The 12229-nt window shown below is 40.6% G+C and overlaps 1 protein-coding gene across 2 annotated transcripts in view; it reads right to left on the reverse strand.

Moving 5' to 3' along the window:
- LOC310632270 (uncharacterized protein) overlaps positions 1–12229 on the reverse strand; it is an 80776-nt gene that overhangs the window by 57939 nt on the left and 10608 nt on the right. The window contains exons 2-3 of one of the 2 annotated variants that reach the window (XM_083349348.1): positions 9834–9912; positions 6467–6816 (exon numbers count right to left, since the gene is read on the reverse strand). In XM_083349348.1, coding sequence (XP_083205474.1) covers positions 6467–6816; positions 9834–9912 — 429 coding nt within the window. Of the gene's footprint in view, positions 1–6325; positions 6817–9833; positions 9913–12229 lie in introns of both variants that reach the window. The other variant, XM_083349347.1, reaches the window with a different exon arrangement.

Raw genomic sequence — 12229 nt, forward strand, 5'->3', positions numbered from 1 at the left:
GTGTGATTCAAGGTGCTGGTGATGACCTATAAAACCCTACATGGCTTGGGTCCGGGATATCTTAGGGAACACCTGCTGCCGGCATCAAGTTCCCTTCGTCCAGTGCGCTCCCACAGGGAGGGTCTTCTCAGGGTGCCACCGGTAAGAGATTGCCGGCGGACGACACCCAGGGATAGGGCCTTCTCAGTGGGGGCGCCTGCCCTTTGGAACCAGCTGCCAGTGGAGCTGACGGACTGCCCCCAACCTCCGTTCATTCCGCCGGGACCTGAAGACCTGGCTCTTCGAGCTCTCTGGCCCAGGCTGAGAATTAATCTTATTTTAACTGGGGTTTTATTTATACAGGGACAAATTTAATTTTTTTTAAACTTGTTTTTAACTTTTGTATTTTGGTTTTTAATTACCCTGTAAACCGCCCTGAGTCCTTCGGGAATGGGCGGTATATAAATGTAATAAAATAAATAAATAAATAAATAAATAAATAAATAAATAAATAAATAAATAAATAAATAAATAAATAAAATCCTACAAGCTAGACTCCAGCAGCATGTGGATCGAGAACTACCAGAAGTACAGGCAGGATTTCGAAGAGGCAGAGGAACTAGAGATCAAATTACTAACATACGCTGGATCATGGAGAAAGCTAGAGAGTTCCAGAAAAACATCTACTTCTGCTTCATTGACTATGCTAAAGCCTTTGATTGTGTGGATCACAACAAATTGTGGCAAGTTCTTAAAGAGATGGGAATACCAGACCATCTTATTTGTCTCTTGAGAAACCTATATGCAGGCCAAGAAGCAACAGTGAGAACTGGACACGGAACCACTGATTGGTTCAAAATTGGGAAAGGAGTCCGGCAAGGCTGTATACTGTCGCCTTGCCTATTTAACTTATATGAAGAGCACACCATGAGAAAGGCACGGCTAGATGAATCAAAAGTTGGAATTAAGATTGCCGGAAGAAATATCAACAACCTAAGATATGCAGATGATACCACTCTAATGGCAGAAAGTGAAGAGGAACTAAAGAGCCTCTTGTTGCGAGTGAAGAAGGAGAGTGCAAAACTTGGGTTGAAACTAAACATTAAGAAAACCAAGATCATGGCATCTGGCCCTCTCAATTCCTGACAAATAGATGAGGAAGAAATGGAGGTAGTGACAGATTTTATTTTCCTGGGCTCCAAGATCACTGCAGATGGGGACTGTAGCCAAGAAATTAAAAGACGCTTGCTCCTTGGGAGGAAAGCCATGGCAAATCTAGACAGCACACTAAAAAGCAGAGACATCACCCTGTCAACAAAAGTGCGTATAGTCAAGGCTATGGTCTTCCCAGTTGCAATGTATGGCAGTGAAAGTTGGACCATAAGAAAGGCTGAGCGCCAAAGAATTGAAGCCTTTGAACTATGGTGCAGGAGAAGACTCCTGCAAGTCCCTTGGACTGCAAGGCGATCAAACCGGTCAGTCCTAGAGGAGATCAACCCTGACTGCTCTTTAGAAGGCCAGATCCTGAAGCTAAAACTCAAATACTTTGGCCACCTAATGAGAAGGAAGGACTCACTGGAGAAGAGCCTAATGCTGGGAAAGATTGAGGGCAAGAGAAGAAGGGGACAACAGAGAATGAGGTGGCTGGATGGAGTCACTGAAGCAGTAGGCGTGAGCTTAAATGGACTCCAGAAGATGGTAGAGGACAGGAAGGCCTGGAGGAACGTTGTCCATAGGGTCGCAATGGGTCAGACACGACTTCGCAACTAACAACAAAAATGTAAAGCAGGATGTTGTCAGTTCTCACTCACTTTCTACCTGAACAATCATTTGTGTGGGCAAAGAAGGAGTGTGTGATCTTCTCTGCACCTGCTCAGTTGCTTGCTCCAGCACTTTGTTCACAGCCCTTTCCTTCACCAACCATAGAAATAAAGCTAAACACTGTTTTGACAGCTGAGAAGGTAGAGGAATTCATTTTCTCTTGCCAGGAAAGACTCTTTCTGTTCCTGGTTTGCTTGGTTGGATGGATATAAATTTGAGGGCGAGGTGAATTATTAAGAAGGGAGAGAGAGAGATGTAGGAAATAAAAAAAAATACTCCTTTCTGCATGAAATAAGGCAATAATTCTGTAGCAACCACTTCAGCTTTTTGAACTAAAATACAATTCAACCAGATTAGAACTTTTGGATAAGCAACAGGAAAAAGAGCGAGAAACTGGGTATTCTTGTTTTCCTGACCTTTAAATATAGAGTTCCTGACCCACCCCACCACATGTGACTGGAGATACCCTTGTTAACAAATTGACAGCATACCCCCTCCTATATCATCTCAGCTAAGATCAAGCCTTGTTTATAAAAGAAGAATCAGATGGAAACCCAACCAGCTGTATGACCTAACTGCAAATGGGAATATTTTCTAGCATTCCTTCTCATAAACACATACAAGAGTAGCAGAGATTAGGCAGAGCAGACTATAGGCTCTTTCTACTTTCTCTCTGACTGTCCATCATGGTTACATTCAGAAATTTATCATGTAAAGGATAACCAGTTTACCAGCAGCATACCATAACACCTCCCAAAAATGCTGTTGGGTAACACTTCAACTTCCACAAAATTTGACTTTGGATGTCTCCCTCAAATAACAGAAGAGTCTGTTGTTTGGCAAATCAGACTAGACAATTTATGCAAATTGGCATAATTTCAGTAAATTTTACATAAATTATATAATACATAAATACATAAAATTGCATAATTTACATACATTTACCACAGTTATGTAAATTTGGACTTAATGAACATTTGGATTTAACAGGCACCTCTTTCCCCCAATTATTATTCCCCAATTACTCTTCCTATTAAAATTCTGCTTACGTATGCAACAACTAACTAATGAGGGGAAAAGACTTGGATTGCAAGAAAAGGAACAAGTGAACTTTAACTTGTCTGAAATTATCCATCCATATAGACCCAAGATTCTTCAGCCCCCTTTGAAAATCATGCAGATCCAAACTCTCACACAAACTCCTGAGTGAAATTATTTCTTCACAATCCTATCCCTGCTCAACCCTTAAGGCCTTGCATCTCGGGAAGTAGAATCTAACAGGGCAAATTAAGAAACAAGCCAATATCTGCAGTCTGTAAAAGGGACAGTCCACTGAATGATCTCATTATACTTTGGGGGACAGAACCACAAATGAACTGGAGGTGAGAAGAGGAGACAGCATACAAGATAAATTCAGATTTGTCTATAAAGGTAAAGGTAAAGGTTCCCCCACACATGCATGCTAGTCGATTCCGACTCTAGGAGCTGGTGCTCATCTCCGTTTCAAAGCCGAAGAGCCAGCGCTTGTCCGAGGATGTCTCCGTGGTCATGTGGCCGGCATGACTAGACGCCAAAGGCGCACGGAACGCTGTTACCTTCCCACCGTAGTGGTCCCTATTTTTCTACTTGCATTTTTACGTGCTTTCGAACTGCTAGGTTGGCAGAAGCTGGGACGAGTAACAGGCGCTCACTCTGTTACGCGGCACTCGGGATTTGACCCGCCAAACTGCTGACCTTCTGATCAACAAGCTCAGCATCCTAACCCACTGAGCCACCACGTCCCTAGATTTGTCTATATATCAGTATAAAAGTTGCATTGAACAAGGCTCTATACAGCTCAAGCAAAGAAAATGTATACTGCAAGTAAAAGCAGTTAGGATCAATCTAGAGCAGGGGTCTTCAAACTTGGCCCTTTTATGACTTGTGGACTTCAACTCCCAGAATTCCTCAGCCAGGCACACTGGCTGAGGAATTCTGGGAGCTGAAGTCCACAAGTCATAAAAGGGCCAAGTTTGAAGACCCCTGATCTAGAGCATTCCCATTTAGTATCAGACTACAGGCAGTGAGAAAGACCCTTTCCTCATTGAGTTAGACAAGCAAATAATTGGAGGTAGGTAGCTTCTAAAGATGTACTTCTCAACCTCAGCAACTTTAAGATGTCTGCACTTCAACCCCTAGAATTCCCCAGCCAGCATGTTTGTTTCCCAGCCAAAGCTGAGAAACATCGTTCTAAAGCAACAGCTGTGTTTCTCTATTCTGAAAACTCAACATTTTAAATCTCCCGTATCGATAGAACCCTCACAATTGAATTGTCTGAAATCTTACAAAAATGACCAAATCTCACAAGATTTTTATGTTCAGATTGGGTGAAGTTTTGGTATTCAATATCTAAAAAGACCTGATCTTTTAACAAACTGAAGCTCAACTAGGCAATCAATATTGTCTCAAAAGCAACTTTTATAAATTCTTCTACAAACCTTGAACAACCTCCCCATTGATTGATTGATTTAGATGATGTCCGATGGAGTCTTCTGAAGAGTTTATGATTTCATGTTGATTTCTCATTGTAAATTTGAAATAAGAGAAGCTGAGAGGTACACATGGTGCTCTTTCCTTTGTTGAGCAAATTTCTAAGGGAAGAAGGGCAGATGCTACAAAGCTCGATCCTCAGGAAAATAGAATACATGATTCCCTCCCAATAAAGGCATGCGGATAGGTCAAGCTCATAGCCAGAAATACTCTTGTCTCTGCTTATCTCCAGAATATGCTATTTCACTTGCAAATTGCTTATTCTCCAAACACCAAGCATTCATGGCTAAAAAAAGGCTTGTGAAAGGGGTAAACTGCCACCCTAAGTGTTTCTACTATTACATTCTGCAAAAACATGAAATCACACTGACCCTTTCTGTATTATTTCTCATTATTTTAGTTCTACTTCACTCATTGTGTACTACTGAGTTCAGTTAGTGGGACTTGTTCATCAAAAGGAAAGCACTGAGAGTTCAGCAGGTCCTTCTGCTTTGGCATTCAATGCAATTATTTTGCTTATTGTGAAAACTCTACCTTTTCAAGAACAACCTCCCACCATGCCTAATAAGAAGATCCAGCTGGGTTTTGATTTATGTTTGTTTGTTGGGGAGAGGGGGTTGGAGCAGAGAGGACAACTTTGCAGGTACTCATTAAAGGGCCAAATATTTGTTTTTGGTCCTTCTTCATCTACTTGCTCTACAGATCAACACCAACAACTATAATCTCTTAAGAGCCGGTTCAAGTGCTCAGTAGGACGTCTGATGAATTTCTGGAATTTGTTCCCAGAAATCATATTTAAAAAAAATTAATTTTGACAGATGAAACTTTTCTAAATTATCTGTGATAGGCTACAGTATCAAACTCCAATCTTCTGTACGTCTATAGTGGCTGCAGCTGGTTCGCTGTGCTCTCTGTCTGACTGCTGGCACCTTGAGCAATCAAAGCACTTTGCCTACCACACACAGGCACCCCATCTGCCTTGTGCCTGACAATACTTCTGAATGGGTACCATGAAAAGAAGAGGCTGCACACTTGCCAAAGGCCAGACATGACCCTGTTCTTTCTGGGACACAATCACAAAGCCCTCGTTAAAATGCATATGGCTGGCAGCAGGTCCTGGATGTAATTAGGACATTGTCCAAGGACTATTGAAGGGCTGCAAGGGAGACTATTCAATACAGTGTAGATGTACTGGTGCCTTGAAACACAAGCCAAGCCATTTCAGCCCAATTATTAAAAAAGAAAAAAGAAATGAAAAGATGGGAAGGCAGCCAAATGCAAAGAAATACACATATTGACGCAAATACCCCTCTGCAAAGTACAAGCAGCCTAGCATGACAAGCAAAAGGGGCAGCTGCTTCTTCCAACTCATTACAGCAGGATAATGGCTTCAGTTGGTGACACTTAAGAGGTACAGAATATGAAGTGTTCTAAAAAAGAAAACATCAAAATAAAGAATAGAGTCAGTGGCCGAATAGCACAGGAATCTGCCTTATCCCACATAAAACCACAACGCTCTATTTATTTAAACGGTGGTTTGTTAAACAACCCATACTGGGTGGATTCACATATCATTTTAAGCCAAAACCAAAAGTGAAATCCATTTACCTTGCAATGTTAGACTTTCTAGAAATAAAAGGATTGGGTAGAAATAAAGCCTTTACTCCATTGTTATGTTCTCATTTTTGAACAAGAAATCACTGCTCTTAAACCATTATGGTATGCAGTCAAAAGCAGGAAAGTTGTGCCCTGGTTTCTAATGAAAACAAAGGCAGTATGGAAACCACTCCAATAACAGATAATTCTGAGAACAGAAAGCAGGTACAAGAGATCAAGCTGAATGAAAACATTCAAAATCCAACAGCATAAAAAGCCAAACACTACTAGCCTACCAAGTGGATAAAAAGCTTTGAAAAGTCTTTTTCTATCACATCTTTCCAAGATCTACCATGTATATGACTAAATATGAGTAGCATTTGATGCAACATTGCCTTACTTGCTGCATTTTTTCCAGATCGAGACTCGGTCTCCCGACTTTGTCACCATAGCCCTGTCGGTGTCGTTTACATGGCATGCCTTGCTCAAAGCTGCCTCCAACGCTTGTAAAAATTATAGGCCGGGATGATGTGGTCCGTACCAAGGACTGCAGTATCTTAGGAGGTGAGGCACTGAAGAGCACTGGGCTGGTACTGGCACGCAAACCCTCCACAGCTTCGACCACTGGTCGGAAGGATTTGCCACACAAAGTCTTTACTTCCTCATCACTGGAGGAGGTATTACAGCTGTCACTGCAGCAGCCAAACCTGCTGACCTGAGACCACTTCCGTTTCTCAGCAGCAAATTCACGGGTGATACATTCCAACTCTTCTTCAGAGCTATGGTGGTCCAGCCCAGAAGGAAAATAGGCCCGCACTTTGCAACACTGATTTTCTTGATTTTGCTGTTGATTGGTTGCCAAGGGAGTCAAGGTGCAATTCCGTCTTCTCTCTGGGAAAATATTTAAAACAGTGATAGAGAAGATCTTAACGCAGTCTTACATAGTGATTAAAAAAACAATAGTGCCATTCCCCACTCCTTCTATCAAATAAGTCCTTCAACCCAGACACTGGAAGGAGTTAAGATTGGCAGCAGGCAGGAAAGTTGAGCACTTCTGGAATCATCAGGAAAGTGAATGTTCCTGTATTTAAAAGAACTGGCAGACTCACACGGCGAAGGACACTCTTATTATCTAGGATCCACTAAGACTTAATCAGCTACAACATCTGAAGTCCCTTGAAAGCACCAAGGGTGCTTTTTCAAGAGGCAACTGGATTTTGGTGTTGCAAGAAATCAATGACCCTTTTCTTATAACTGCTGGTGGGATCTCTCTTCAGAGTCTCCTATGTAGTAGTGTCCTTTGGAAGACTGTTCACCTTGGCCTTATATTCAGGTTGACTGCAGTTGCCTCTTGAAAAAGTACTTTTGGGACAACCATGACCTGGATGACTGAGAATCTCCATAGACAAGTCCCTTGAAAACAGAATTCTATACAGAGGGAGAACCAAGATTAATTTTTGAGGAGGAGATGGGGACAGTACACACTGAGGATAAATAGAAAAAAGCTGGTTGTGTAAAGTCATCATCACAGTATGAGTGAAATTTAATGAAAAAAGGCTACATTTCTATAGGCTGGAAGAAAGTAAGAGTAGAAGCAGGGTCTATTTTGAGTACTCAAGTAGTAGCTCTGTACAATTCAGAATTCATATTCCACATGTACCTACTGACAAAGTGCTCCAGTACTTTCTGACCAGTGTACGTGTCCATGGCAGACAAAATCTTATATTACTTTAGTATCTTATCAAAAAGGAAAAAACCCATCCAATCCATATTAATTTGGGTAACATGTAGTGCCAATATATAATGTGATTAACTTGATTTAGACTTTCACCCAAATTTAATGATTTGGGTGAAACCAACAAATATAACTTGTAGCCCATAGTTAGAACATGGAATAACAGAGTTGGAAGGGACCTTGAAGGTATCTAGTCAAAATTCCTGCTCGAGCAGGAGAGACTATACCATTTCAGACAAATGGCTGTCCAATCTCTTCTTGAAAGCCTCCAGTGTTGAAGCACCCACATATAAACGCAGCCAATTATAATTTAATCTATATACCATGTTCACACAAACCATGACTTAGCATGATGTGCAAATTCTGTCAACGATTGTATCTCAGGTTGTATCACAAATAGACCTAACCTAACAGAATTTGCTTTTGGTAGAATGAAACAGCAATTTTAGCTAATATCTCCTACAGCTGTCATCACTACCCTCACACGAAGAGGTTCACCAGCAGAAGGATCTCAAAACAAGGCATATAAAAGTGGCCAAATCCTAGCAAAGATCATAGGACCACAGAGTTTTTCAAATTTGGAGCAAGATGCACAGCAGAATTCCCAACCACTCATAAAGCTTACTGGCTATTATTGCTCCCATCATCATCCATCAAGCCAATTTAACTTCATTGTTCCAAAAATAATGTACAGACTGTACTCTATAGTGATGTACAGTCTACACCAGGGGTCTTCAAACTTGGCCCTTTTATGACTTGTGGACTTCAACTCCCAGAATTCCACAGCCAGGCACCTTGTCTGAGGAATTATGGGAGTTGAAGTCCACAAGTCATAAAAGGGCCAAGTTTGAAGACCCCTGGTCTACACTCTATAGTGATGTAAACTCTACAGTCTGGTGTGGAAGCATCACTGTTTCAGACAGGAAGGCGGTGCAGAGAGTGGTGAGGATGGCAGAAAAGATTATTAGCAGTTCACTCCCTTCTATACAGGACATAGCATTAAGCGTTGCTTGAACAGGGTGTGCAAGATTGTCTGGGACATTACACATCCTCTTCACAATCTGTTTTCTTTATCACCTTCTGGGAGGATGCTTTGTGGTATCTGAAGCAGAACATCCAGATTCAGTCACAGTTTTGTTCCATACAGTATTAACCTTGTGAACTCTCAAGCTTCTGCCTTCCATTATGTATTCAAGATGGACAGTGATTAATATTTATATGTATTTATATATAAGAGTGTAGGTATATACATGTTGCATATAGCATGTTTATATGTGTTATGTATGTGTACACGTTTGAGAGCAGGCAACAGAATTTCATTTTTAATATGTTCCAGTGTGCCCACAGTAAAAAAACAACAATAAAGATTACCTATAATTATCTATCTATGGACAACAAATACAAATAAATCTTTTAAGAAAAGAAATTGAGTTTTATGTGTTTCTCCAGGATTTGTAGTAGCATAAAGAGTTCCTGTGAAATTATTCTGCAATCTATATACTACTAAAACTCTTGATTCCTCTAATCTTTAACTGGGCAAAAAGTGTACCATAGGGACAAAACTTTTTGTACCAAGATACCTCAAATGGGTTAACTTACCAAATGTATCCAGAACTCATAGTTCCCATGTAATTGAAATTTGGCAAATTTTGTAAGGTATTTTATGACATAAAATGGATCATAAAACAGTGTCACATAATAAAAAATATCATAAAAAATTTCCTGTGTTGATGTTTGACTATATTATACAGTTCAATGTGGGCTACTTTCCAGGCAAATACATCTCTGAAAATATCCTAACTTTTCCAGTGAAGCAGAACATTAGAAATTCTGTCACTGCTTGAAGGCATTGAGGAATCTGGTAAGGAAATATCTCTGAAAGAATGACCCAAGGGATCATGGGTTGTCTAGTTAGCCCATTCATCTTGACCACTGCTCATGCTAGCCAGAGTTAATAAGACTTCAACAAGATCTGGAAGGCATCAAATTTGAGAAGACTGCTGGACAGGAAATTCTTAGTTTCAGGGAAGGTGAAATTACCCATACGGGATGGGATTACATAAATTGTAATAAAAGTTGACAGACCTGCACTAGAAAGCAAATACCTGGAAATTACAATGGAAGTTTAACACTAATATTCTTAGCAGGTTTCCTAAATACTGGAATGCTTTACCTCTGTCAATCTGAGCAAGTTCCTGGTTCTCTCCCTCAGAATCATCACTGTCTTCCTCATCACTTGGTGTGTAGGAAATCTAGGAGCAAATGCATATTTAAAAATCATTCAACATGAAATGTGCAACTGACAAATTTTAGTCGCCTGTTTAATTTTCATAAGCACTTCTTTATGAATGCATATTCATACCCAAATTACCGGTAATCTCATTTTTTTACATTAAAAAAATCTTAACAGAAATGTTTCTTTCAGCAAGTTCTTTTTCAACTTCTCCTTTTCTGCATATGATGCATTTCAAAATTATTTGCTATCCAAAAGGGAGAGAGCCCCACAGCCAGTTTTGGTAAGAGAGAGATCCAATGGCTTCCAAATCGCCTATTATGTAGTTTGAGAGGTCCAGAGCAGACTCACTCATAAGAAAATCTGCAAATAATGCATTCAATTTGGCATTCTTAACATGAAATCCAACACTTGCATCTCCTGCTGCCTCCACAGACATCAATAAAATCTGTACGTAAACAACACAATTCACATTAGGTAAAATTCTGTTTCCTTATCAGAGAGGTATGCAATTTGACAACTGAAGGACTCTCTTAGGTGCAGTGACACACCTGTGGACTAACCTCCCTAAAGCAGTTCAACTGTAACAAACCTGTTCATCACCAAGCACAAGTATTCTTATTCAATCAGGCATTTTAATTTATGATATATGTTTTTTGCGCGGGGTGTGTGTGTTATAACGAACTACTCTGATGTTTTTGGTATTGTATTATAACGCAGTTAGTTGAATGTTACCTGGAATGTTAAACTTGTAAAGTATATCTACATGCTGTACGCTACAAGCACACGTACAGATCCAGCCCCCAAATCTGAAAGTTGGGTAATTGGTGTGTCTCAGTGCAGCCTCCCTAACTGTGCAGCTTCCTGACACATGTGATGACTGAGGATGAGTCGTCATCTAATATATCTGGACAATTGCAGCTTGGAGAAAACTGATGGAAAGTATTTTGCCATATTATAAGCATATTTCTTTCAAGAACCTCCAAAGGAAATCTACATTGTTCATCTGTCCCTTCTTTCCTTAGCTTTTTCAGTAACAGTGTGCATTGGAGGCTTCCTATCATCTTTGCTATTCCTTGAAATCCAGATTGGAATGTCAAAAAAACATAACCTCTTAAAAAAACTCGTTAGTATTATAAAGAACTGATCTGTTCTGTCATTTGAAACATCTTAAGAAATTGTTCCATTTGCCCAAGTTTGCTGCTATCTCATTCTGTGCTAAAATACCATTTAAATTAGAAAAATTGAATAGAGAAGTTAAAAGGTTGAAAACCAAGATGATGGGAGGCCTTGGCATAAGTATCATTGCTACCCAATCAGTCACTCCTAGTTTAGTAGGCCCCTGTTGGGGCCCCAGGCCAAGCAGCATAGCCAAGTTCTTAGGCTCTTCCAGAAGGAGTGTGGGGGTGGACTTCACCTACCACAGAAGAATATTCCAGAGGGTGGAAGGAGCCACATCAGAAAAGGCTCTTCTCCTGGACCTCCCAGCTGAAATTCTTTGGATGATGGGATCCAAAGTAGGCTTGAACAAGTAGAGCAGGGTAGTCCCATCAGGGTAAGACAGTTACTCAGATACCCTGGATCCATGCCATAAAGGGCTTTAGAGGTAATGACCAACACCCTGAATTGGATCCAGAAGCAAATTGGCAGCCAGAGCAGCCTGCATAACAGTGTCACATGTGCCACCCGAGGGGGCTACAGAACTGTCCTCTCTGCTGTATACTGCACCAGTTGTAACTTCTGAATACTCTTCAATATATTTGGAGATGACCAGGGCATGAGTGACTGGGCACAGGGCCTCACAAGCCAGGAAATGGTACAACTGGTGCATAACATGGCTGCTACTTGCTATTTGAGCAGGAGTCACAAGTCTAAGAGAACCCCCAAATTGCTCACTGGGTCTGTCTGGGTAGTGCAACCCCATCCAGATTTATCCAGAAGATAAATTCCCAGATCCAGAAGCCCCTTGAATCCACAGCCACTCTGTCTTACCAGGGTTCAGCTTGTTGTCCCCATCCCTTACAGCCTCCAGACACTGCAAGAGGGCAGTTACAGCATCATTTGTGATGGAGGGATGGAGATTTAAAGTTGGGTAACATCAGCTTATTGATGATACCTCATCCCATAATGTTGGATGATCTCACCCAGCAGTTTTACTATTTATTTATTTAATTAATTAAATTTATATACCGCCCTATTCCCGTACGACTCAGGGCGGTTTACAGGGAAGATTAAAACAACATACAAAAAATTAAAATCAAATTAAAACAATTAATTAAATCAAGTCCCCAAAATTTAAAACTAAAACCCAATAAAAAATTTAAACCCCTCAGCCT

Source organism: Vipera ursinii (genome assembly GCF_947247035.1).
Source record: "Vipera ursinii genome assembly, chromosome: 1".
Lineage (NCBI taxonomy): Eukaryota > Metazoa > Chordata > Lepidosauria > Squamata > Viperidae > Vipera > Vipera ursinii.